The following is a 25,944-nucleotide window of genomic DNA, read 5'->3' on the forward strand; positions in this document are numbered from 1 at the left end:
CGAAGATCCCGGTCCCTGGGCAAAGTTCCACCCCTTTCCCCACAAGCTCCTCCTCTTCAGCTTTAAACCAGATCCACTCCCCAAAAGAGGCGGGCCCATGGATAACAAAACCCCACCCATCAGCGTTAGACCACGCCCATTATCCAAAGCCCCTCCTCTGGACCAGAAGGCCCCGCCTTCTTCGTGTGATGCCCCGCCCCTTAGAGTTCACCACCCCCCCTTCCCCGCCCCCCAACTAACAGCCAGAAGCAGAGGCTGGGAGATCACGGGGCGGGGGGATGTCTCCACCCTGCCCTGGCCTGCTTCGTCCATCCGTCGGTCTGTCCACTCCCGCCCCCTTCCACCTTCTCCAGTCCCCCCTACACTCTGGAGGGCGGGCGGCAGGCGGGTGCTAGCAAGGGGTGTGCGCCGCTCTCTCGGCAGGGGGCGGGGGAGGCGGCCGCGCGGTGACGCGCGGGGCTGCTGCGGCTGCTCCGCCGGCGGATCATCACTCTCGGGCTGGGATGGACGCGGGGCGGGAGGGCCCTGGCGCGCGGGGCCAGGAGTCCGGGCCTCCCGGCTGCTGAGCGTTCCCCGAAGCCTCTCTCTTACCCCCAATTTCCCTCCTAGGATCCGCGCCGACCCCCGCCCCGGGGCTCCAGACTCGGCTCCCGCCCTCCTCCGACTCCCCGGACATCCCCCTCCCGCCCGCCCTCGGGATCGACTAGATCCCTCCCCCTCCCTGAGGATTCCGGCTGGATCCCTGCCCCTGCACCGCGGATCCTGCGCTCCCGGGCTTCGGGCCCCTGGGGATTGCCGTGGACTCCTTTTCCCGCACCCGATCCCGTAGGATCCTCCGCCTGTACCGCCTTCTAGCCCCTCGCAGCCAGCCCACGGAGCCAGTGGATCCCCAATCCAGTCCTGTCCCGTTGCTCCCTCCTCCCTTCGCCGTCCCCACTGCGGGGTTCCCTGTTCTTGGGCTCCTCCTGACCCCATCCCCTACCTCTCCTTTCCCCGGGGATCGACTGGATCCCGGCCCCGCCCCCCGGGGCTGGGGCGAACCCCCTCCCCCGCCGGGTGAGGCGCTGCGGGCGGGGGCTGGGCCTGCGGGGCCGCGGGGGCTCACAGGCCGCCGCCCCCCTCCCGAAGCCCGTCCGCCCCCTACTCGGAGCCCTGGATGGAGACACCACGGCCCCAGGGCTGAGCCAGGTAGGAGCTAAGCCGGGCCGGGTGGAGGGGACTGCCTGGCGGTCCACTGGGGTCTCCCTTCTCCCCCTCTCTCTCCCTGCGCCTCATTTCCCCCAGCCTTCTCTGTCTGCGTGTCTCCGCCTAGGGATGCTCTCGCCGTGTCTCTGCGTCTCGGTCTCTTTGTCTCTGCCTCTCTCCAGCCCATGAATGATCCTTTGAATGGGCCCACAGACCCCGTGTGTTCCCATCTCCCCCTCCCCCTCCTTCTCCCCTTCCCGGCCAAGCCATTTTCCCCACTGCAGGAAGAAGGGGGGGGGCCTGCGGCCTGAGCCCCCGTCCCTCAACTCTCCCCGGCTGGGGGAGTCAGGCCTGGGCAGGAATGGAGCGAGCAAGGCAGAGGGATGCGGGGGGGTGGGGGGGGGGGCAAGAGGTGGCAGACAGAGATGGGGAGATCAGGGAAGAGAAAATGGGGGAGACAGAGCTAGGGAGAGAGAGAGAAATAGAAGGGGCTTGAGGGAGAAATTTGGGAAAGGAATTTGAAGGAGAGAGAAAGATGAGAAACACCAAAAGGGAGGTGTAGAAGATAGAGACGAAAAAAGGGGCGAGAGACTGAAGGCAAGAGCTGGAGCAAGCTGGAAGAGGCCTCGGAAAGATGCTCTGAGGGAGCGCTATGGAGAGGAGCTGGGGGGAGGGCTCCAGTGGGAGGGAGGAAGGCAGAGAGGCTGGCAGGGAGGAGGCCAGGGGCCCAAAGTACCTTAAAGGGGGGGGGGGGCGGTCAGAGGCAGACCTTGTTCATGGGAGGGGGAGGGGGCAGCAAGGCCATGGAAGCAGAGCCTAGCCTGGCACAGGCAGAGGAGAACCTGGGAAGCCAGCTCCAAGCCCCCTCCAGGTGTCAGGGGAACAGGAGCTTGAGAGGACCTGAAGAAAGGGAGGGCATGACTGGGTGTGTGTGGTAAGGATTCCCGTGTCCTCATCTCTGGAATACATTGACACCTGCAGAGAGCCACCCGCGGGCTGGCGCCTGGCTCTGAAAACCCCGCGTCAGCAAACAGCTCTGGCGGCTGGGGTGGGGGGGGGGTGGGGGGGGGCTTGCTGAGATGACCTGGGTGTCTGCCCCTTTAGTCCGATCTGTTCCCTTGTCCTGCCCCTGCTGCCCTGAGCACCCAGGCATCAGGCAGCAACTGGGGGGGGGGGGGGGCTGGCAAGGGGAAGAGGAGGTGAAGAGCTGGAAGGGGATGCAAAGAAGCCATGGTTTGCCCCTATGGGTCAAAATGCCAGGCGTGGAGGAAGAGGTGTCTGGGGTTCAAGGCTGTTCAAGACTGTGGAAGGGTAACTGTTGATGGGTGCATCTGATTGCCCTCAAACCCATCCCAGCACCCCTTCTCTCCAGCCAGAGGCCTGGTCACTAGGGCTCGGTTCTGACTGGCCAACAAGGGGCAAGAGGTGGTTCTTTTAGCGTTCTCTGCCTCCAGTCTCCAGCTCCCCCCAACATATATACTTCTTCCTCTATGCTAAGACTGGGGGAAACTCCAGCATTCTAACTCATGCCTCTGCTCTCCTCTTCATGCCCCGAATGGACCCCCTAACCCATCCAGCCCCTTCCCCTCTTCCTCCAGACCCCTCCCCCTCCGGGGTTAAAGCTGCAGCCGGTTGCCGAGGTAACATTGCGGGGCAGCATCCCGTCGCCCAGCAACCGGCTGCAGGATCACGCATCTGTCCCCAGATTTGCCCCTCCAGCATCTCTTCCCCGTCTAGACCCTGCCTCAAGACACCTTAACTTCTGAGGAGAGAAATGGAGAGGGCCTGGAGTAGAGGGGTCTCCCCCACTACACAGACCCTTCAAAAGAATGAGATGTTGAAGGAAAGGGAAAGTGCTGGGGTTGTGCAGTCCCAAGAAAGGCCCAAGTCTGGCCTGGGGTGGGGGTTCAGTGCCATGAAATTACAGCTCGGGAGTAATTAACACATATAAACAAAGCCACCACTTCCTGCTAATTAATGACTTGGTATTTTTATTTTCTCTTCCTTGTCTATCTCATCCCTCCCAGGGAGGTGAGAACTGGGACTCCTGAGTCCCCAGAGGAGAGCCTGCCTGGGAGGGATCGACCCCTGCTGGAAGGGGGCGTGTTGGGTGGTCTGGGGAGCTGGCCCTCCTTCCCCTCTGGCTATCCTAGACATTTAACACATCTTGACCTCACCTCAGCTTCAGACTTTTCTACATGGGTCCCTTCAGAGAGAGGGGAGGGGGGTGGTTGGGGTTGGGGGAGATGCCAAAGGGGCAGGGGGATGGAAGGAGGGGGGCAGTTTGGTCTGAATTTCGAGTCACTAACCACCTGTCTCTTCTGTTTCCCCATTCCCATCTGTCTGCCCCATCCAATTTCCCTTCCCTTCTTGCACCTCTCTGTCTTTTTCTGTCTGTCCGTCTGTCCATCCCTCCTCCCCGCAGGTCGGGCCTGCCTTCGCCTTCTCCCACTTCTTTCCCCTTCCCCACCCCTCGCCCCCTCCATGGAGAGGAACAGACCCCTTCTCTGTCCAGTCTAACCCAGGTCCCTCCCCAACCCCCTCCTCCCTCCTTTCCCCCGCCCCCTCCTCCCTCCTGGGGCGAGGGGGGCCTCCCTCCCTCTCCCCCCCCTTCTCTCTCTCTCCGAGGGGGGGGGGTCCCGGGGAGGGAGGGGGGGTCCCCCGATCAGCATGTGGCTCCTGGCGCTGTGTCTGGTGGGGCTGGCGGGGGCTCAACTGGGGGGAGGGGGTCCCGGCGGCGGCGCCCCGGGCGGCCCGGGCCTGGGCCTCGGCAGCCTCGGGGAGGAGCGCTTCCCAGTGGTGAACACGGCCTACGGGCGAGTGCGCGGCGTGCGGCGCGAGCTCAACAACGAGATCCTGGGCCCGGTTGTGCAGTTCCTGGGCGTGCCCTACGCCACGCCCCCCCTGGGCGCCCGCCGCTTTCAGCCGCCCGAGGCCCCCGCCTCGTGGCCCGGCGTGCGCAACGCCACGACCCTGCCGCCCGCCTGCCCGCAGAACCTGCACGGGGCGCTGCCGGCCATCATGCTGCCCGTGTGGTTCACCGACAACCTGGAGGCGGCCGCCACCTATGTGCAGAACCAGAGCGAGGACTGCCTGTACCTCAACCTCTACGTGCCCACCGAGGACGGTAAGGGCGCGGGCACCGGGCTGGGCCCCCGGTGGACACAGCCCACAAACGTCCACGTAGACCCTCTGGCGCCAGCGCGCCCCGGGGAGGGAGCTGGGCCTTCGCGGGGCGGGGGGGCATGAGGGGCGGTGCATCCCTGCGGGCTCCCAGGATGTTACGGGTCCCTGCTAGGCAGTCCAGAGGCTCTTTGTGCGCCTAGAAAGCCCATTGCGAGAGCTGCAGGCACTAAGCTGGGCCTACCCACACCCTCCCCACGGAAGCACATCCAGAGGGGACACAGGGGCGGGGGGCAGGGGGCAGCGATCAGGTGGCGGAGGCATCCATCTGCTGCCAGGACAGCCACTCCAGCTCTGCCCTGACTCCCGCCCCCCAGGCCTGGGCTTGTCCCCAGCAAGTACCCACTTTACCTAGACCTCCACTGAGGACAGCAAAGACTCCTTCTCCCCAGGCCGGCATGGGCAGAGGTCCTGTCACATTCAGGGCCCCTCACCTGAGGTGAATGCATATTCTCCAGGAGGCTCTGTCCCCTGATCGATATGCACTTCCAAAGGATCAGGGAATCTCCTTGTCAAGGGCCCCTCCACTCACAGCACTGCCCACCCATCCCCAATAGAACACCTTCCCCAGGGCTCTGAGCTGGCTGTTCTTGAATGAACTCTCCAGTTCACTAGCTGTTGGTAGTCCCCAGGACACTCCCCCAGACAGTTCCCTGCCAGCCAACCTTCAGCACACCAAGACCATCCAGAGTGTCAACACTTTCCAGCAGCCCACAGCAGAGAGCAACTGGCAGGCCTGCAGCCACCCCACAGACCATCCTCACAAACACGTTATCTAACACCCTATTTACTGCTCCAAAACACCCCGACACCCACAAAAAACATCCACTCCCATAAAGTCCCCCACAGGCCATCTTCCAACGAATGTAAAAATAGGTTTGGTACCCAGGAACCCCACTGTACACCCAAAACGCCCACATCATGAACTCAGGTCCCTCTACAGACCAGGCAGTTCAACTATTCATCACTCAGGGCATGTATCCAACCGACCAGCACACTAACCTTGTGCTCTGTGCTCAGTTGCTCAGTCGTGTCCAACTCTGCGACCCCTTGGACTGTAGCCCACCAGGTGCCTCTGTCCATGGGATTTTCAAGCAGAAGACTGGAGTGAGTTGCCATTTCCTCTTCCAGGGTATCTTCCCAACCCAGGGATTGATCTCGTGTCTCCTGCGTTTCCTGCATTGGCAGGCGGATTCTTTACCACTGAGCCACCTGGGAAGCCCAGCCTTGTGCTCTAGCATCCCACATATCAAAATTCCCAGAGCCTTCACACAGCACACACGCCAACACCTCTCTGGAGTTGCGCGCCCTGTCACCCACATAGACCTGTGCTCCCCAGGATCCCTAGGTGTATAGATCCTGTGGCCTTGTAACACTCACACACGGACCATCACTACACTAACCCTGCACCTGCACCATGTGCTTCAACCGGTCACTCACACCACAGTCCCCTGCGTTCTCAACACCTCGCAGACACTGCTTACCCCAACTCCTGCCTCAAGGTCATCAGTTTCATACCTCAGGCTGTGATAACACAGGTGACAGTCTTGAACTCTACTCACAGGTCAGGTACTCCAATGCCTTGCTTCCTGAAACCAGAGGACCTGCCAGTCACAGAACACTCATACACCTCAACACTGTCACTACCCCTCCCCATATGAACCACGCCTCCAAGCAACCAATACACACATTGCACAGAAGTTTCTACCCCAATGCTATTCAGATTCCAGCCACTCTAATAGACTATTTACTCCAATACACTCGAGACATCCTCCCTAATTCCCCAGCACCCTCAGCATGAGAACTGTCCACTCCACCTTCCCCTGCCTTCTCATGGACCACCTACCCCAGTGCCCTGCTACTAGTGAATCATTCACCCCTGTGCCTCCAACAGACCGCCCATCATAATGCTCTCCACTTGTGGACTCTCCACCCATGTACACTTCATGTAGAAAGCTGTCCCCCGTCCCCTCACCAACGCCCTGCTCAGTGGGCTATTGTCTCATCACCCCTTGTGTGAAACATCCACCCAGCACTTCTCACCGAGTTACTGTCCACCCCAACACCTCCACACAAATTGCCCACCCTGCCCCCATACCACCCAAGCCCACACCTTCTGTATTTTTAACCATCGCTTATTGCAGACCTGCTTGGGGCCTGACACATTCAGGTGATCTCACTAAATTTTCACACCAGCTCTGGGAAGAAGAGGTTGACTCAGGCACATACACACACACCCGCACACTTAATATTCTCACGCGCACACATGCCCTGCTGACTTCATCCCCATCCCCAGCCTGTCAGAGAAAAACAGGCCCTGATCCTAATGGGTCCTCATGGGGGCCATCATCACCAGTTGCGGGGAGCCTTTTCAGAGGCTGACTTTGGCCTTACTGACCCGTCCCTCCCCGTGCTGATCCCCATGCTGCTGAGGAGAAATCGACCAACCTGGGGGAACCCCTCAAGACCTCTGGGTTCCAGCTCTCCCTTGACTGATCCCCCAGTCTTCAAGAAGCCTAGAGCCAAACTCTGAGCCCAGTCTGGGGCCTTTCCTCCCCTGGGGACACATTTTGTGCTTCCCAGCACCTCCTGGCACCCTATGTGTCAGGCTGGCTCAGGGCAGTGTGTTTCCTAGTCCCTATTTGTGCATCGAATCCCCCATTGGGGAGGGGGGCTTTTGGCATTAGAGCAGGGGTTGGTGGGGGAGGGGGGCTGGTGCCCCTGGTGGAAAGTTTACCATCTGGGGGGAGGATGAGGTTGGGGGGGGTCAGAGGGAAGCGGTGGAGTGGAGGGCAAGACCTGATGACCCCTTTCCCTGCTCGCCCCACACTGGGGACATGGGGTGAGAAGTCAGGCCCATCTGTGCGGATGGAAGTGAAATGCTGGCTGGTGAGAGGCTGGGAAGGTGGGCAGGCAGCACTCACTGACCTCCGCTCCCTGCCTGCCAGTGGAAAGCTGAGGGCTTTCAGGGGCTGTGAGCTGTGGGTTCGGGCTGCCCCAATGCCATACTACCCTCTGCCCTCCAGATTGGTCCAGAGAGAGGCAAAGTCCTTTCTGCTGCAACCCCTCCTGTCTACAGCCTGGGGGAGCAGGCAGGTGCTTGGCTGGTCCTGAATAGGGCCTGCCTGAGTGGTGGCCACCCCCCTTTGGGGGGAGCACAGCTGGCCTTGGGCTCCCAGGCTCCTGGGTTGGTTTCCCCTCCCCTCCCACCCACCCCCACCTCTAACACTGTTTCATTTCCAGCAATTAGCAAACACTTGGACAAGTCAAATCCTTTCCAGCCAAGTCAATATGTCTTAAGACAGGCCTCAGCCCACTCAGGCAACCCCCCTCACCCCACCCCCCACCCCCGCAAAACCAGCCTTTTCTTTGGGGCATGACTTTTTCCGGGGAGGGGAACAAAATTTGGGTTGTAGAAACGTTTTTCTCTTTTCTTGGTTTCTTTTTCTTGCAAAAAAATTTTGCTTTTTTTGGCTTATTTTTTCTGCCCCTCACCCTCCCCTTTTCTGCTTTCTCTCCTCCCCTCCCCATCCACCACCTCCCCCCGACTCCCATCTTTCCCCACAAAATTGTCCTTTTTTCTCTGTTTTGTGTTCCCGGTCTTAGGTCCGCTCACAAAAAAACGTGACGAGGCGACGCTCAATCCGCCAGACACAGGTAGATTTAAAAATCCCGCTGCTGCATGTGGTTGCTGATAAGAGGACGTTCTCGGCCCTGCCCCTAACTAAATGCCCCCACAGCCCTCAAGGCCCCTCAGTCGTTCTCCCAACTAAAAACGAAAAAGAAAAGAAAAATTTGTAATAATTGGAAAAAAGAATTATGAAAACTTAAAAGGAAATTTGAACAATGTTGGACCCACTAGAAAACTGGCAAGAAAAGCTTAAACATGGCAAAAATAAAGTGAAAAAAGAAATTGGAATGTCAGAAAATAAAAAAAGAAACCAAAGAATTGGATAAAATGTTTAGTTTGACAGAAATTCGGACTGTTTAGAAACTTGTGAAATGTAACATTTGAAAAGACAATTTAAATTTGGAACAAAACACCATTAAAAAAAAAATTTCAAGTTGGCAAATTGATGACACAATTGAAACATCAGAAACCTGCTACGATTTCCAAAAAAAAAAAAAAAAAAAGCTTGTCCGATGCAGAAACACACATTTGAAGCAAATTAAAGAATTTGGAAATTTTTGAAAACAGGGCCCAATATCTTGAAGTTTCACCACAAAATTTTGAAAAAGTGCAAAGAACTTTTTTCTTTTTTCCTTTTTTTCCAAAAATGGATCTTTTTGGTTTTTTGGTTTTTGTTTTTCTTTTCTTGTTGAATCTGCCCCAGAGCTTCTTGCTTTTTGGTTGTTGTTTTTTTTTTCTTTCTTCTTTCTTGATCCTGTTTTTTTGTTGTTGGTTTTGAATTCTTGTTGCCCCAGCCCCCCTTCCTGCTCCTTCCCTTTCCGACTCCCCCTCCCCCCACACTGGGAGTGGAGGTGCTGGGTGGGGAGGAAGGGGACGGACTGAGGACATTTAGGACAGGACCTCGGAGGGAAGGAGACCAGCCTGAACCTGGAAGGCCACTGGAGGTTCAGGAACTGAGGGAAGAACAGGATTGGGGGAGGGCACTGCCCACCTAGGAGCTTCTGGCCAAAGTCAGGTGGAAGGAGGTGGCAGAGAAGGTCCGAAGAGATCCAGGGTGGAGGGGACTCTCTTAGTGACCTGTTGGTTGACCTTCTGCCAGGAGAGAAGTTTCCAGTGGGATGAGGGAGACAGGCAGAGGCGCTAGGGACCAGCTGTGGAGGCCCAGGCTTGGCTCTTGTTTGCTGATTGCCTAGGCTGGTCAGAGATAGCAGGTGTCAAGAGAGAGGAGGGCCTGGAGGTATTGTGGCTGCCTGGAGGAGCTGCAGGGGCGGGGACCCTGACAAGCCCTCTCAGACTCCCACCCTCTTCTGGAGTTAGTTACCCTCCAGTCCAGTCTGGAGTGCCCCAAGGGCCTACTCCATATGGCAGTGATCATGGGATCCTTTGGGGACAGGGCAAGAGAGGGGTCCAGAACTTAGGGCTCAGGCCGGTTCGGGGACCCAGACTAGTGAGCTGCACCCTGGCTTCATTAAGTAGGCTCTTTCCCACCCTGCCTCCTCCTGCCACAGTAATTAGGCTGGGGGTTGCCATGGTAACTTGGGAGGTGACCTAGAAAGGAATTAGGGCAGGGAGGAGACCAAGCCCCCAGGGACCCTAGGGCCTGGCACCCCCTCACCCACAGACCAGGCTACCATGTGGAGCTGAGGCTTAAGGCCTGAGTCTGAAGAAGTGCCAGGACCCTCCCAGCATCTCTAGCTCTAGCCCCAGCCTTGGGAGCTCACGCTTCCTAGGAGCAGGAAGGAGATTTGCTGTGTGTGTGTGGGGAGAGGTCCCCCCAGATCCAGCAGGTGCCTTGAGGAGGGCCACCCCCCACCCCTGCCTCTGTTAGGCTTCTTGGAAGCTCTGCCAGGCATTTGGAGAAGTGCTGTGGGGCAGGCCGTTAGGAGGTGGGGAGGGAACTTCTGCCAGGGCTAGCTGGGGAGGGAGGGAGGGGAATCCGGTCTTGCCCCCCAGGGATGGGAGTGACATGCCCCCTGAGCTCTCGGCTGGAACTCAGCAGGCCTGGGAGCTGGGAGGTACTGCTTCTGGTCTGACTGTGTCCTTGTCCTCACCCCCTTGGCCCATCCCCCCACCCCCTCCCCACACAGATATCCGGGACTCCGGGAAGAAGCCAGTGATGCTGTTTCTGCACGGTGGCTCCTACATGGAGGGCACGGGGAACATGTTCGATGGCTCCGTCTTGGCCGCCTACGGCAATGTCATTGTAGCCACGCTCAACTACCGGCTTGGGGTGCTCGGTGAGGGTGGGCAGCCAACTCTAGGGGCTGGAGTCCTGGGAGGAGGGCCTGCCGGCAGGGTTACACTAGACCCAGCTGAAGCAGAATGGCTTCTGGGCTGGATTGAGCTGCCCAGAAAGACAGCAAGGGTGCCATGACACCCCCAGGAAGCCCCCTCTCTTCCTCTGCCCCCAGGTTTTCTCAGCACTGGAGACCAGGCTGCAAAAGGCAACTATGGGCTCCTAGACCAGATCCAGGCCCTGCGCTGGCTCAGTGAGAACATCGCCCACTTTGGGGGGGACCCTGAACGCATCACCATCTTCGGATCTGGGGCAGGAGCCTCGTGTGTCAACCTCCTGATCCTCTCCCACCACTCGGAAGGTACGAGCCACCTGCCCACCTGTCCCCTTCCCCAACCCCTGGCCCCACCAGGTGCCCCTTCTCCCTCGGGCTGATATAGCCCAGCCTAAAACCTGCCTGTCCTGCCAGGGCTGTTCCAGAAGGCCATTGCCCAGAGCGGCACTGCCATTTCTAGCTGGTCTGTCAACTACCAACCACTCAAATACACGCGACTGCTGGCTGCCAAGGTGGGCTGTGACCGGGAGGACAGCGCCGAGGCTGTGGAGTGTCTGCGCCGGAAACCCTCTCGGGAGCTGGTGGACCAGGATGTGCAGCCTGCCCGGTATGGGGCTGGGGGAGGGCTAAGTCCAGGCCTCCACTCTCCTTGCTGGGTCCAAGGAGGTTGAGGGTGGAAGGTGCCTGAGGGCCATAGGCTGTCCATTTAGCCAGGTGGTGGGCTTCAGGCCCTTCCCATGGACCTACCTTCTCCCGGGAGCCTTTCCGAAACAGGTACCTAAAAAGAACCTGGGTGCACCAGACGCCAGGAAGTGCTTCAGGGAGGACTTCCCAAGAGGCCAGGTGCCCTGAAAGGGCTCTGAAGGTTTTAACTAGGGGAGAAGGGTCTTCCGAGCAGAGGGCTCAGCAGGCTGTGGGTGGAGAGGAGGCCAGCCAACAGGTGATGTGACCTTGACCCCTTCTCCCCAGCTACCACATCGCCTTTGGGCCCGTGGTGGACGGTGACGTTGTCCCTGATGACCCTGAGATCCTCATGCAGCAGGGAGAATTTCTCAACTACGACATGCTCATTGGCGTCAACCAGGGAGAGGGCCTCAAGTTCGTGGAGGACTCGGCAGAGAGTGAGGATGGCGTGTCCGCCAGCGCCTTCGACTTCACGGTCTCCAACTTTGTGGACAACCTGTATGGCTACCCAGAGGGCAAGGACGTGCTACGGGAGACCATCAAGTTCATGTACACAGACTGGGCCGACCGGGACAATGGCGAGATGCGGCGCAAGACCCTGCTGGCGCTCTTTACTGACCACCAGTGGGTGGCACCGGCTGTGGCCACCGCCAAGCTGCATGCTGACTACCAGTCTCCCGTCTACTTTTACACCTTCTACCACCACTGCCAGGCTGAGGGCCGGCCTGAGTGGGCGGATGCAGCGCACGGGGATGAGCTACCTTATGTCTTTGGTGTGCCCATGGTGGGCGCCACTGACCTCTTCCCCTGCAACTTCTCCAAGAATGATGTCATGCTCAGCGCCGTGGTCATGACCTACTGGACCAACTTCGCCAAGACTGGGTGAGGGCCAGAGGGGCTGGGTGGGGCAACCCTGCAGGTCAGGGCACACACACACCGTCCATCCTCAGTCCCTTCTCTCCCTCTTCGTCACACGGCCATCATTCCTCCTTCAAGGCGCTCTCACCTTCTCGACTCAGACACCTGCCGGACAGCTCCTCTGTGCATGTTGGAGGTTCAGAAACGTTGGACCAAGAGGTCCTTTCCGGCGGGTGGGCTCACTTGATGGCTCTGGCTCTGTGTCTGTCTTTGCGTACACCACTCTTTCTCCTCTGAGGGCTCCCGTCTGTGTTTCTGAGTATGTGTATAAGAGTTTGTATCTCTCTCTCTCTATTGCTGTCTCTAGCTCTCTCTTCTGAAATCCATTGATATCTCTGCTCTCTTTGATCTGCTTACTCTTTGCTCCCTGCTTCCCCCCACCCCCAGCTGCCTCTCATGGGCTTTTGTCTCTTTGTTTCCATATGTCTCTGTCTCATTCACTCTGCCTGTGTCACCGGCGGTCTGTCCGTCTGCCCTCTCTGTCCCTCTGGCGTCATCTCAGGCTGTCTCTGTGGCAGTATGGCTTCATCCCTATTTTTCTCTGCCTATCTCCGTCTCTGGCAGTGTCTCTGTCTCTTCGTGTCTGTCTCTCTCTGCTTCTCTTTCTATCTCCCCAGCTCTCTGCATCTCTGCCCATCCCTCTCCCCCGTTGGTCCCACAGCCAACCCGCTTCTCATCAGGGCCTCACCCTCACTCCTTTCCCTGCCCACCTGTGTCCACAGCGACCCCAACCAGCCGGTGCCGCAGGACACCAAGTTCATCCACACCAAGCCCAACCGCTTCGAGGAGGTGGTGTGGAGCAAGTTCAACAGCAAAGAGAAGCAGTACCTGCACATCGGTCTGAAGCCGCGCGTGCGCGACAACTACCGCGCCAACAAGGTGGCCTTCTGGCTGGAGCTCGTGCCGCACCTGCACAATCTGCACACGGAGCTCTTCACCACCACCACGCGCCTGCCGCCCTACGCCACGCGCTGGCCGCCGCGCCCGCCCCCTGGCGCCCCAGGCACGCGCCGCCCGCCGCCCCCCGCCACCCTGCCGCCCGAGCCGGAGCCCGAGCCGGGCCCTCGGGCCTACGACCGCTTCCCCGGGGACTCCCGAGACTACTCCACGGAGCTCAGCGTCACCGTGGCCGTGGGTGCCTCGCTCCTCTTCCTCAACATCCTCGCCTTTGCCGCCCTCTACTACAAGCGGGACCGGCGGCAGGAGCTGCGGTGCCGGCGGCTCAGCCCCCCCGGCGGCTCGGGCTCTGGGGTGCCCGGCGGGGGCCCCTTGCTCCCCGCTGCCGGCCGTGAGCTGCCACCCGAGGAGGAGCTGGTGTCGCTTCAGCTGAAGCGGGGTGGGGGCGTTGGGGCGGACCCTGCAGAGGCCCTGCGCCCCGCCTGTCCGCCCGACTACACTTTGGCCCTGCGCCGGGCGCCGGACGACGTGCCTCTCTTGGCCCCCGGGGCCCTGACCCTGCTGCCCAGCGGCCTGGGGCCACCCCCTCCCCCGCCGCCCCCCTCCCTCCATCCCTTCGGGCCCTTCCCCCCGCCGCCCCCCACAGCTACCAGCCACAACAACACGCTCCCCCACCCCCACTCCACCACTCGGGTATAGTGGGCGGCTCGGGGAGGACCCCCTCCCCGGCCCTCCCGGATGCAACAGGCTTTTCTCGTGTGGAGCTGTCACACGTGGAAGAGCATTAGGTGGACATGGGTTTTCTCACAGCGATGCGTCTCTCCCAAGCAGAGAGGCCCTTTCTCTTCTCCGGACCTGGGCCTTTGAACACCTGGGGAGGGGGGTGTTTTCTCCCCTCCGTTGGGACACCCACGTGGAGGTGTGCTTTCTCACGAGGGGGTGTGTTTTCCCATGTGCAGGGTGAGGTTTTTTTTTGGCCGCCCTGGACACATGTTGGCTCCCTCAGAGAATTCCTGCGGGGATTTGTACCCCAGAATTCTGTTCCCTCATGCCTTCTCCCTCCTGCTCCTTCCTCCCACCCCCTGGAGACCCTGGAAGTGGTGTGTTCACAGAGACCCCTGGCTGCCAGATGACACAGGGTGGTGCCCGGGAAAACCGAAGAAATAAATCACAGCCCCCCGTCCTGGCCCCCCCGCCCCCACCGCCTCCCACCCCTGGCGAAGCATGTGTATCCCCCCTTGGCACAAATGAGGTGAAGCAGGTCTTCCCAGGCAGGCCTCGCCTTCCACCAGACACAGAGTCCCTGCCGTGGGGGGCAGGGAGGAGACCCTGCAATCTTGTGCTGCCTGGGACCGTGTCTTTCCATGGGCCCAGGTCGCATTTCTGAGTGGAATCATGTTTTTGCATGTGGATGTATGTTTTCCCATGCAGACAGCCCCTTTCGCTCCAGCATTTCCCTGAGTCTTCCCAACCTCAGGCCCAGCACTTCTCACACAGCAGGTGGGAACGGACTTCAGACTGATAGAAACTGAGGGGGATGGACAAGCCCTGGGGCGGGGGGGGGGGGGGGGGGGGGAACGACTCTGCCCCTCCCTCTCTCCCTTCCCTGGAGATGCCAAGCTGGGGGGCGGAGGGTGAGTGTGGCACCTGCCACCCACAGATACCATGCAAGGCTTGACCAAAGCCCTCACTGCAGTCTGAGGACAGCCTTTCCCTCAGGCCATTGCTCATCTGTGCCAAACCAGTGAGGTGGGTTTGAGGGGGGAATACCCTCAAAGTGTGGCAATGATCCCCCAGTCCTGGGCCCAGGCAAGTAAACGTGGGCAGGTGGGATACAGGAGGGGGGGAGGTGGCAGCTAAAGGGGTCCCGCCTGTGTCCCTCTTCTCACCATGTGTCATCTCTCCCTCTCGGCCTCTGTTCTCCCTCCCCGCATCGCTGTCCCCCTGGGAAGCCATCCCTTCCTGGTGTCCAACCAGCTCCTCCCCTCAGCTGCCCACCCCCTCCTTTGACCTGCCCCCACCCCTTGCTCCCCTGGGCTGAAGGAAAGGAACAGAGGAGAGGGGAGGAGAGCAGGGGAGAAGGGCTTCCCAGGACAGGTTGGGGAGAGAATGGGGTCAGCTGGACTGAGGAACAGATGGAGGGGGCAGTGGGGGACGGGGCTTGGGCAGACACCAGCAGGAAGAATTTGATTTTGAAAGGACGCGTGTAAGGTGACTGCCCAAAGAGAAAGGGTTTGGGCCTCTGGGGAAGAGAACCGTGTCGGGAAGGGTTTCAAGGGATGCCAGCGGAGAAGAGCAAATCCTTGTCTGCTGGCATTTTGTGGGTTCGTTAGTGCCAAATGTGAGTCAGGGGTGGAGTGCTGTCTTCCACTGACACCTAGATTCAGAGTCCCTGGTCTCGGCTCCCCAGAACTTTGCCTCCTGACTGTCCCATCTGCCCCCACCTTCACCCATGGAAACTTAGTTCTTCTCCCTCCCCTTCCCCTGCCTGGGCTGGCTCCTTTCCAAACAGTCATGCCCTCTAATTGCTAGGGACCTGGGCCCTGAACCCTGTAGACAGATGCCCCCCAAGTTGGGGCATGGGAGGGGGGCTGGGGGACCCCATGATTCAGCCACGGACTCCAATGCCCAGCCCCTCTCCCCAGAACAATTCCCTGACAACCCCATGTCCCCACCCAACCCTTTGCGGCTCTGTACACATTTTTAAACCTGGCAAAAGATGAAAAGAATATTGTAAATATAAAAGTTTAACTGTTGGTTTTGCCTACTGTTATGTTAGGAGGTGGGGGTGGGGGGCTCCATAGAAACAAACCTTGGAGAAGTGACTCTGCCTGTGAAGGGGGTGGAGGAGAGGGTCCAACCCTTTTTAGTGAAGAGCTCTGAGGTCTGAGAGGAATGGGCAGTGGATGCTGGGGTGTGGTTGTCATGGCAATGGGGTTGTTTGGGGAGTTAAGATCAGAACCCGTGCCTGTGGAGGGGTCACAGCCTGGCATAGAGGACCAGGCAGGCCAGAGAGCCTACAGGATGGTGCCCATGGCTGACTCCAGGAGAGTCATGCAAGGTGTAGGGTTTGGTCTCTGCTAAGACCTGGCCCAGGCTGGAGGCTCAAACCTGGGCCCAGGACTCTCTCTTGGCACATTGTGAGGGAGAGCCCCACACCATTATGACCTGTTTACCCCCAGGGGACAGGAAGGTGGGCTGGTGGATACTGTGGGCACAGTGGGCTGGGGGCCTAGGGGCCCCGGTGGCCCTAGGGACCCCCATGGCCATGGCTGAGCGGCCACGGCCTGGGTGGGCCTCGTATCACAGCCCTAACACCAACAGCTGCCAGGACCTGGGCAACTCTATCCTGCTGCTGCTGGGCCTTATCATTTGCATTAACATTGGCATCAACATGGTGACACTGGTCAGGGTGGGCCCAGGTGGGAGGGTGCTGGCAGGACGGCTAGGGGCAGGCCTGATGGCCAGGGCCTGTCTGGGGTCACTGTGTCCTTCCTCACCTAGCTCTGGCGCAGACTCCGTGGCTTCTTACACCAAGTGTTCCATGTTATTTATGATAAAGGTAAGTGGCGGATGGGGGGGGCGTGGGAAGGGCAGAAATCGAGCAGTCTGTCCCTGTCCTTAAGCCAGCCCCTTCCCCTCCCATTCTCCCTCTCAGACTCCATAACTACGCAGCTTCTCTTCCTGCACCCTGCCTCTCCATCCCTGTAGGAGCCAGGCTCCCCACCAGCATCTCACCTCTCCTTGATCCACAGAAGCTTCCAAGTTATGCTCACCTGGGAAGCAGACCCAGCCCTCGAAGCATAGCTCTCCAGCAGTCCACCTACGATGCACCATGGACCCCGTGAAGATGACGGTGACCCCCCCACCCACTCGCCGCCGTCGCCGTCGAGGCTCTTCATCGCACCGTGCCCACCGCCCAGTGGCCTGGGCCCCTGACACTGACGATGACAATGACAAGAAGCCCCCGCATCAGCACACAGCAGCCTGCTCCCACAACTGGGACTACCCTGAGGATTGGGAGGGTTTACAGTCTGCCCAGAGGTTCTGGACTCCCTGGGCCCAGGACGCCTTGGAGCCTCCTACCCAGACCATCCGCTTCCAGCAGACTATAGAGGGAAGGCCCCTCAAGAGAGAGATGCAGTCTGACCTGGGCCTAGAGGCCTACGTGTACCCTGTGAATCCCCCACTCCCCAGCCCTCAGATCCTGAGCTATAAGAACAGTGGAGGTGGGGCAGGGGCAGGGGCCCAGGCGGAACAGGAGCAGTGCGCACCAGCCAAACCACCCATCCTGGGCCCAGCCAATGTCCCAGACATCCCCCGGCGCCGCTCCTCAGGGCGCGTAGCCTACGATGCCAGGGATGTGAGGCGGCGGCTGCGGGAGCTGACCAGGGAGGTGGAGGCCCTGTCGCACTGTTACCCTCTGGCCTCTGGATCCAGCACAGCTGAGGGGACAAGAAAGGACTGGGTATACCGTTTCCTGACAGAGAGGTGACTGGGAGAAGAATAAAAAGAAGAGAGGAGGTGGATTGTGGTGGTGGTGTGTGTGTGTGGGGGGGGTGTGTGCCAGGGCCCACACAGCACCCAGAAGCTTGGTTACTAAGGAAATGATCTCCCTGGCAACAGGGCCTAGAGAGCCCCGAGGCCCCTCATCAACCTCTTGGCCCCAGGCCCTGTCCTCAGCCTTTTCCCAGGCCTTTCTTGGTTCTGAGGCTCCTGCCTGCTTCTGCTCCATTTTCTTTAGTGTTCGAGGAAGCCCCCACCAAATCCCACTCCAGATGCCCAGGCAGTACTGCACTTGAGGGGAGACCCTCATCCCATGGCTCCACCTCCTCAGAGGTCTGGCTCCTGCCAGAGCCCAGGTTCATGCTGCAGCTACAGGTGAGGTGTGGTCCCTCTTAAGCCCTGGAATCTTTGGTGGGGGATTACTGAGGGTTAGGGTACCCCGGCCCTCACAGTTCCCCTGTCAGAACCCAAAGCTCCTGTACCCTCGAGCAGGCTTGGAGCAGTGATAAAATACAGAGGATGCTGTGGCCCTCTGTGACCTCATGTCTCTGGCTCAGCACCTCCATATCACAAATGAGACTGGGGCTCAGATCACGTGACTTATGGTCACATGGACTCCAAGGATCAACTTCAGGGCCTCAGGTGCTCCAGCCTCTGCTCCCACAGGTAGATCCCCTTTGCTTCTGAGTCAGCTTGGCCCACCAGAGTCTCCCATCTTCCTCAGTTTCCCATGGAAACTCATCAGAATATTCCATCCACTGGATATCTGGGAAACCCAGGCCCTACCTACTTCTAGACAGTTAGGATCACCAACACATACTCAACTTGTGAACAAGGAACCAGGCGAAGGACTAGACCTCACCTTCCATGCCAGATGGGTTCCTGGAATGTGAGCAGATAGGCCTTTTATGAATCACCTCGCTTCTCTGCCATTTTCCTTTGACCAACATTATTGATCATTTTGAACTGACTCCACTAAGTGGGTCTATTTTAAATGCCTACTATATGTTTGGAGGCTGGATGGGAAATGCCCACTGGCTGTTCCTCTATTTTTCTTTTTCCTCTCTTTTTGACCACACAGTGCGATTTGTGGGATCTTAGTTCCCTGACCAGGGACTGAACCCAGGCCCTTGGCAATGAAAGTGCAGAGTGCTAACCATTGGACCTCCAGGGAATTCCCTGTTCCTCTCTTTCTGCTAAGTTGTTCATTATACAAAAAAAATGACCTGAGGTCCCCGCAGTACCACTTTCTTAGACCACAGCGATGAACCTGGTTTAAATCATAGATTCCTTTTGTCACATCAACAATTACATCCAAAGTTTGTGCTTTGTGAATTTCATGTGGTTTTCTTAAGATGGCAACTAATCCTTTTTCAAATTGGAGGGGTGGCTCAGTGGGAGAGCAGTTGGTTAGGAAGGAGAGAAACCATGGTTGAGGGGTGGTCTCTAGCAAAGGCAGCAACCTCATGCTCTGAAGTAAAGGGGCCAGGTGGCTCAGTGATCACAAACAACAAAGGCTGTAGTCCCCGGCCAGGAAGGGATGGCCAACGTGGATGCTAGAGGGCTTATGACGGGGACATGGGCAGAACTGGGAGGGAATGGTGCAGTGGGGTGACGCCAGAGGGGACTGTCACCCATCCATCTAATCACCTTAGCTGCACACCGCAAGCAGGTGTGGGTAGGGAGTTCCAACAGGCTAAAATTGCCATATCTCAATGAAATGGAGGAAATCCTTTATGCATGGCTCAGTCCCTATGAAGACCATGTCCCCACTGTAGTTATGTTTTCAAATCGAGTTAAGCCAGCCCCTACAAAGACAGGACAGACTGAACTCTGGGGGCTGGGCTCCATTAGTGGGAGTCAAGGGCAAAGATGGCCACATCAAGGGCCAGCTGAGTGCATGAAAGACATGCCACCTCTGCATTGTGACTCCCTGCAACATGCCTTATTGTGACCGCGCTCCCTCACCTGCTGGTAGGTATCCCAGGTCCCACCATGAGTGCAGTGTGGGTCAGGACTGGTGGGGGGGGGGGGGGCGGGTGGCCCGGGTGGCCCTAGGACCCCCCCACCATGGAAAATCAGCTCTGGTCTGACAACCTGGGGTGCTGCCATCAATACCAAGAAAGTACCCAGGATGTGGAGGACTTCCTGCTCCTGCTGCTGGGCCTTGTCATTCTTGTCAACATCGGGATCAACGTAGCAACTATGGTCAGTGATGGTTGGGGACACCCTGGGGGTGAAGAGGGCTGAGGGTGGGAGCCAGCAGCCGGCACTTGTCCCTGCAGAAATGGTCTTGGCTGGGGCGGGGTTGGGGGCAGTGAGTGGGGAGAGCCTGGCCTTCATTCCCACTCCACCCACCCCACTCCACCCCCAGATGTGGCACAGGCTCCAGAATGTCTTAGACAACAGCACCTCTTGGATTAATCAGAAAAGTAAGTATGGAAAACAGGTAGGGGGCGCCTCGCCCCCGCTACTCCCAAGACCCCAGAAACCCAGGTCCCAGTTATTCCCCACCCTGAAATCTTCTGACAGTTGCTGGGCCCTCATGGACTCTTGCCTCTCCTAGATGAAATCTCACAGGCTTGTGAAAGTTCCCCCAAATATCCTCCAGCCAAGGCCAAAGACGTCCACATCCACTGTACCCTGGACCCTGTAGAAGTGAAGATGGCCCGGCCCACTCACTGCTCCTCTTCCTCCTACCGCCACCCCCGCAGCCGAAGCCGCAGCCGCCCTCGCCACCACCAACCTTGCCGCCAGGGCCACTGCCGAAGCCACAGCCGAAGTCGCCCCTGCAGCCACCAGCGGAGGTCAAAGAACCGCAAACGATTCTCCTACAGCCGCTCGGTCTTCGGTAGGCCACGTCGCAGCCACAAGATGTCACAGCTGCGGGCGAGGCCCTCCTTTGATCAGGAGGACCTGGACTCCTACCTGGAGGAGGATGAAGACCTTGCCTTCCCACACCCCAAGTGCCCGAGGGGGGGCTGGGGAGGGCTCTACCAACGGATGGGCCTGCCCTCCAGCGTGGGGCTCTGGGGCCGCCAGGGTGGGATCCTGGCCAGCCTGCCGCCACCTTCTCTCTACCTGTCACCTGAGCTGCGCCGCCTGCCCAAGCGTGTGGAGGCCAAGTCTGAGCTCAGGCTGCAGTCCTTCAGGCCCCTCTGCTCACCATCCCACACCTGGGGCAATGTGGAGGCGGACCAGTGGACCTCGTCTCCACCACCTCCCCGACGGCTGCCCCCCAATCCCTCGTGGGTCCCTGCAGGGCACAGCCCTTACCCCTCAAGGGGCCAGCTCCTGTATGACAATTGGGATCAGCGGCGACGTGGTCTGGAGGCTTCCGAGCCTCCCTCCACTCTGTTGACCCGGGGCTCCCGGCCTGAAGCCCGAGAGCACTGCTCCCCACAGGTCCACCGACGGAGCCTCCTCGGCCATGCTCACAGCCAGCCCAACCGTAGCCCCCACACCTCCACGGGACACTTGAACTACTCTCGGGATCCCCATGAGGTCCGGCGCTGGGCAGCTGAGTGGACTGAGACGCTGCCCACTCGGCACCCTCTGACCACCTCCACCTCCCTCACCGTGCTGGGGGAGGCCTCGTACCAGCGGGCCCCGGCTCCCAGCTCAGCTCTGCTCCTCCGCTCCTCCCAGCCCCTGCCCGAAGTCCAGGCTACAGAGCCGCCCCAGCCCACCTTTATGCCACTCAGCCGGAACCCAGGGGGCAATGCCAGCTACCAGGTGTATGACAGCCTGGAGCTGAAGCGGCAGGTGCAGGAGAGCAGGGCGCGAGCCAACTCGCTGCCACCTTCCAACTCGGCCTCCAGGCCCTCTCTGCATAGAAGCCGGACTGGGAAAATTCACTGACCAGCAGCCAATGGGGGTGGTGGGGGGCAGGGCATGGAGAAAGGAATAAAGATCAAGAGTCCAGGAAACACTGGTGGTCTGTGGCTTGGAAGCGCCACTCCTTCTGCCAGCCTGGGTCCCTGCCCTTGGCTTCCTGAAGCCAGTGTCTCCTCCTTGGCCTGAGGGTCCCCTTGGCTTAGTGGCCACAGTCCTGCCAGCAGGCCCTTCCTGGGCTTATACCATGAACGAAGTAGATTTGCAGGTGCAGACTCCAAACCATTGGTCTCTGGGCACCTACTGTGTTCTCAGCTGTCCCTGTCCCCAAAGCTTATATAAGAAGCTGATTCCAAACTGGGAGGGTCCCCATTTGAACAGATCCAGGTCCACTCCAGTGAAGGGCATGAAGAAGGCCAAGGCTCTGTGGACTCCAGCCAGGCCTTCCCCAGGGCTCTGATGCCAGGGGTCTTCCTTGTCTCAGGAAAGGCCAAGGAGGTGGAATGTGTGGTTTGAATGAGTGACTGAGTGGGCTGTGAGGGAAGGATTGACGGCTTGAGGAGAGGTGTGCTGGCCTCTGGGGCCCTGTTTGACTGTCCAGGCTCAGGCTGCCTGACCCTGGTTACCAGGGAATGCCACTCTTGGCCCTCTTTATTCTCTTCCTCCCTCATTGTGACCCTACCCCCTCCCCATTATGACGCAGTCCTTCTCCCCCTCCCCCACCAGAGGAGCCTGGCTCCTAGTGAGTATGTGGGGGCCAGGGGGCCCAGGTAGCCCTGGGACCCCCAGCCATGGGTGAGCGAACTTACCACGGAGCCCAAGTGTGCTCTGGCACCAACCCCAGAAAGTGCCAGGACCTAGGAGACTCAATTCTTCTGATCCTGGGCAGCTTCATCTTGCTCAACGTCGGGATCAATGTGGTGACTCTGGTCAGGGCAGGATCTGGGCAGCAGTGTTGGGGGAGCCTTGGGGTCTCAAAGGGGCTTAGGTGGGAGGGCTGTTGGGGTGTGGCCAGACAAGGATTGGACTTCCAGGCTCACCCTGCTCCCGGACTCTCCCCTCTTCTGTTTCCTTCAGCTCTGGAAACACCTGAAGAACTCCTTGCGGACTCTTTTCCGTCATTTTTTCCCCAGAGGTGAGTGGGCCCCAGCGTAGGCTCCGGGGATATGGACCTGTCCCCTTTCTTCTATCCCTGTCCCCATCCTCAGCCCCTCAGGAACCCAGGCTTTGTCACATCTCGCCTTTCCCTGCAGACAAGCAATCCAGCTATGCAGGCAGCCATCCCATGTGCATGCGTTGCTCCGTGGATCCCAAGAACCTATGCTCAAGAGTCCCGCCCCGCTTCCACTGCCGCCCAAGCTTCCTGCTTGGGCACCCTAACCACCTGGACTCCCGGATACCAGACACGAACGATGAGAAGCCTTCTAAGTGCTGCTGGATGCCGCCTCAGTGTGGACATGCAGGGGCTCCCATGGAGGTGCCATGGGGACTGTGGAAGGAGGGGCTCATGGGAGCTGGGGAGGACCCTCAGATCACTGCCTTAAAGGCCCAAGCCACCTTCTACTCTAAGCAGGAGACATCTTCCAAGTTCCGTAGGATGAGTAAGGTGGACATGGTTCCACTGCGCCTGCCCCAAGAGAGCAAGACTAAGACCACAGACCACAACCCAGCCCAGGCCCAGACCCACTCCCCAGTCCAGTCCCCTGGTCATGCTCCTGCCAAGGCCCAGACCTTCTCCCCAGCCCACCCCCCTGAGCCCACCCCAGCCCAGACCCAGACCCACGCCCCCATTTACCCCCCTGAGCATGCCCCACCTCAGGCCCAGACCAACTCCCTAGCCCTCGGCCCTGAGCACAACTCTGCCCGGGTCTGTGGTCCGGAGCACACCTCAGTCTATACCCTGGACCAGGCCCCCTCACAGGGCCCAGCCCAGTGCGAGGACCACACCCTTACCCACACTCTGACCCATGCTCATCTAACTTATACCCATGCCCAAACTCTGACCCCTCCCCCAGCTTCTGCCCCAGTCCCTCCCCCAGCTTCTATTCCAGTCCCTCCTCCAACTTCTGTCCCAGTCCCTCCCCCAACTTCTGTCCCAGCCCCTCCCCCAACTTCTGCCCCAGCCCCTCCCCCAACTTCTGCTCCAGTCCCTCCCCCAGCTTCTACCCCTGCTGCTACTTCTGCTCCAGCCCCTACACCAGCCCCTGTCCCCATGTCTGCCACAACCCCTGTCCCTGCACTGGTCATGGCCCTGCCGACCACTCCAGTCCCTTCCATACCCCCTTCCTCCGTCCTAACTTCTATTCCCTCTGCTTTGTCTGCCTTCAGCCAAGGCCTCTCCACTGGCCATGTGGTCTATGATGCCCGCAGGGTAAAGCAGAACTTATTCCATGTATGTGCCCCTCAGAACTCTGGGTATTCCAGAAAGGACTTAGATACACTCTCCAGGCTCCAAGAGGGGCATGGCCTGGTGAGCTCTGGTACAGCTGAGCAAACATTGAGGCAATGTAGTGAGGACAGTGCCAAACCCTTCACAGGATCCGTATTGGGTTACCTGGAGTTGGGGAACATGGAATGGAAGCTTTCAAATGATCCCAAGGATGAATCTGTGCAGCCCAAGACCTTCCCTTACTGCAGTTTCCACCCTTACAGTTCTGAGAAGCAAAACACGGACTCCCAGACTCCGGTCTACCCCAAATTCCTGGTGTACTCCAAAGATGCTGCACCTTATCAACCTTGCTTCCATGTTCCAACCTGTCCCCAGAACTCAGTGGGTACTGTGCCTCCACCCTGCACTCTTTCTCTACCTCTCATTTCTCCCAGATCCTTTGTTCTTCATCAACACAGCAACCACCAGAAGCCCTCCACCTTAATACAGACCCCCAAATTTCCCCCAACCTCCAAGTCTCCTCAGTCTGTCCTCTCTTCCCAGGGTCCCATCCCTCCTCAGTTCTCCACTACTTCCCAAACCCCGAACCAGCCCCAGCCCCCTGAACTTAATGAGAATCTAGGCCTCAACCAAGACCATGGTCTCCAGAGGACCCCAGGCCCTTCAAAAGACACTAGAGTTTCCAGAAAGCCAGAGCTTACCCCGAATCCAAACCTTCACATGAACCCAGGCTTTACTCAAGACCCAGGCTTTCATAAGAGCCCAGGCCTTGCTCAAAATCCAGGCCTACACAGGTGTCCAGGCTTTACCCAAGACACAGGCCCACACAAGAGCCCAGGCTTTGCCCAAGACCCAGGCCTCCACAAGAGTCCAGGCCTTACTCAAAACCCAGGCCTCCACAAGAGCCCTGGCTTTACCCAAGACCCAGGCCTCCACAAGAGCCCAGGCCTTGCTCAAAACCCAGGCCTCCACAAGAGCCCAGGCTTTACCCAAGAACCTTATCTCTGCAAGAATCCAAGCCTTTCCCAAGACTCTGACTTTCACAAAGATTCAGTCATTACACAAGATTCTTGCTCCCAGAGTTTAAGTTCTACTCAAGAGAGAAGTTTACTTAGAAGCCCATATCTCACCCAACCTTCTGGTATCCACAAGAACACACCATTTCTTCAAACTTCTGACATTCAGAGAAGCTCGGGCTTTAGGCATGACTCTGGAGTCTGTAGAAATCTAGAACAAAACCAAGGGACTGTACTCTATAGAAGTCAAGAGCTCTCCCAAAAAACTGGCCTCCATAGTATCCCACACCCTTCTCAAGATGCTGGATGTTACAAGAGTACAGATAATGCCCAAGATCCAGGAGTCTCTAGGAGTCTAGGCTTTACCCAAGATTCTGAACCACAGAAGAGTCCATGCTTTGTCCAAGACTCTGGAATCAACAAGAACTCAGGCCTTACCCAGGAATCCGGTCCCCATAAGAACCCAGGCTTTGTGCAAACCCCTGGCCTCTATAAGGACTCAGGAGACTACAATAATCCAGGCCTTACTCATGATTCTGGAGTTTACAGGAGCCAAGATCTTACTCAAGATTCTGACTTCCATAAGAATCTGGGCCTTACCCAAGTCACCGAAGTCAAAAGATGTGACGTTCCCCAAGATGCTAGAGTTTACAGGAGCCCAGAACATTGTCACAACCCTAACCTCCACAAGTACCCAGGAGTTACTCAACATCCTGGCCCCCAGAAGACTCAGGACTTTATCAAGGGATCAGGCTTTGTCCCCAATCCTGTCCTCCACAAGAGCCTTCTGGGAACTGACTGTGTCCAAGTTTTGGGCCCACTTCAGACCCCAAAGTCATTTATATCTGAGAAGATTCCTCGAAGGCATGATGCTGGGCAGCATATTCCAGGGCCTTCTGTCCCACCTAGCCAGACCTCCTCCCCCGCCAAGGCCCAGGTGGTCTACAATGACCAACAAACCTTCTCAGAGGTGCCTATGCTGATAGAGCTGCAACCACCCTCCCGGCGAGCAGGCAGCCAAGACTGGGTGTACCGTCCCATGGACACAGCTCCTGCAGCCTCCCAGAGCTATCGCCAGATGTCTATGCCTCCCAAAACCAACTGGAAGCCCCACTGCCCAGGGTCAGGCACCCGGGTAGGGCATGTGGTCTTTGACGCCCGCCAGAGACAGTTGGGAGCAGGCAGGGACAAGTGCGAAGCGTTGTCTCCCAGGCGCCTTCACCGAGAGATATCCAACAACTCACCAGAGATGGCCAAGGCGTGGGGATATCAGTGTGTGATGAGAAACTTAGAAAAAGAGGGGACCAATGTGCATGAAGAATAAAAAGGCAAGAGAAGTGTTCTGTGGTTATTTGAGGCCATCCACCCCAACCCCACCCCTCAGGGGGGGGATAAGGAATGAAGCTTCCA

At 58.5% G+C, this 25,944-nt stretch overlaps 4 protein-coding genes across 8 annotated transcripts; all 4 read left to right on the top strand.

Annotated features, from left to right (window-relative positions):
* The first annotated feature begins 229 nt into the window (after window positions 1-229).
* Window positions 230-15,545, top strand: NLGN2 (neuroligin 2). Of its 3 annotated transcripts, XM_070478999.1 has the most exons (9): window positions 230-318; window positions 610-1,188; window positions 3,611-4,312; window positions 7,975-8,025; window positions 10,087-10,236; window positions 10,411-10,596; window positions 10,705-10,897; window positions 11,260-11,856; window positions 12,615-15,545. In XM_070478999.1, exons 3-9 carry the CDS (start codon window positions 3,856-3,858, stop codon window positions 13,486-13,488), a joined length of 2,508 nt encoding a protein of 835 aa, XP_070335100.1. In that variant the 5' UTR covers window positions 230-318; window positions 610-1,188; window positions 3,611-3,855; the 3' UTR covers window positions 13,489-15,545. The 3 variants fall into 3 exon arrangements, with proteins under 3 accessions (XP_070335100.1, XP_070335101.1, XP_070335099.1); XM_070478998.1 differs by lacking the exon at window positions 230-318 and having other exon boundaries at window positions 391-1,188; XM_070479000.1 differs by lacking the exons at window positions 230-318; window positions 7,975-8,025 and having other exon boundaries at window positions 390-1,188.
* Window positions 15,546-15,942: 397 nt separating this feature from the next.
* Window positions 15,943-17,318, top strand: SPEM1 (spermatid maturation 1). 2 transcript variants are annotated; one of them, XM_070479001.1, is made up of 3 exons: window positions 15,943-16,186; window positions 16,294-16,351; window positions 16,545-17,318. In XM_070479001.1, exons 1-3 carry the CDS (start codon window positions 15,953-15,955, stop codon window positions 17,282-17,284), a joined length of 1,032 nt encoding a protein of 343 aa, XP_070335102.1. In that variant the 5' UTR covers window positions 15,943-15,952; the 3' UTR covers window positions 17,285-17,318. The 2 variants fall into 2 exon arrangements, with proteins under 2 accessions (XP_070335102.1, XP_020768591.2); XM_020912932.2 differs by having other exon boundaries at window positions 15,945-16,195.
* A 1,973-nt stretch (window positions 17,319-19,291) lies between these two features.
* SPEM2 (SPEM family member 2) lies at window positions 19,292-21,224 on the top strand. Its single transcript, XM_020912929.2, has 3 exons — window positions 19,292-19,503; window positions 19,670-19,727; window positions 19,862-21,224. The coding sequence occupies exons 1-3, from the start codon at window positions 19,366-19,368 to the stop codon at window positions 21,154-21,156; spliced, it is 1,491 nt and encodes a 496-aa protein (XP_020768588.2). The 5' UTR covers window positions 19,292-19,365; the 3' UTR covers window positions 21,157-21,224.
* A 653-nt stretch (window positions 21,225-21,877) lies between these two features.
* Window positions 21,878-25,871, top strand: SPEM3 (SPEM family member 3). Of its 2 annotated transcripts, XM_020913004.2 has the most exons (4): window positions 21,878-22,058; window positions 22,207-22,264; window positions 22,383-22,606; window positions 23,782-23,867. In XM_020913004.2, the coding sequence occupies exons 1-4, from the start codon at window positions 21,921-21,923 to the stop codon at window positions 23,785-23,787; spliced, it is 426 nt and encodes a 141-aa protein (XP_020768663.2). In that variant the 5' UTR covers window positions 21,878-21,920; the 3' UTR covers window positions 23,788-23,867. The 2 variants fall into 2 exon arrangements, with proteins under 2 accessions (XP_020768663.2, XP_020768660.2); XM_020913001.2 differs by having other exon boundaries at window positions 22,383-25,871.
* The last annotated feature ends 73 nt before the right edge of the window (window positions 25,872-25,944 follow it).

Source organism: Odocoileus virginianus, chromosome 17 (assembly GCF_023699985.2).
Source record: "Odocoileus virginianus isolate 20LAN1187 ecotype Illinois chromosome 17, Ovbor_1.2, whole genome shotgun sequence".
In the NCBI taxonomy this organism is placed as follows: domain Eukaryota; kingdom Metazoa; phylum Chordata; class Mammalia; order Artiodactyla; family Cervidae; genus Odocoileus; species Odocoileus virginianus.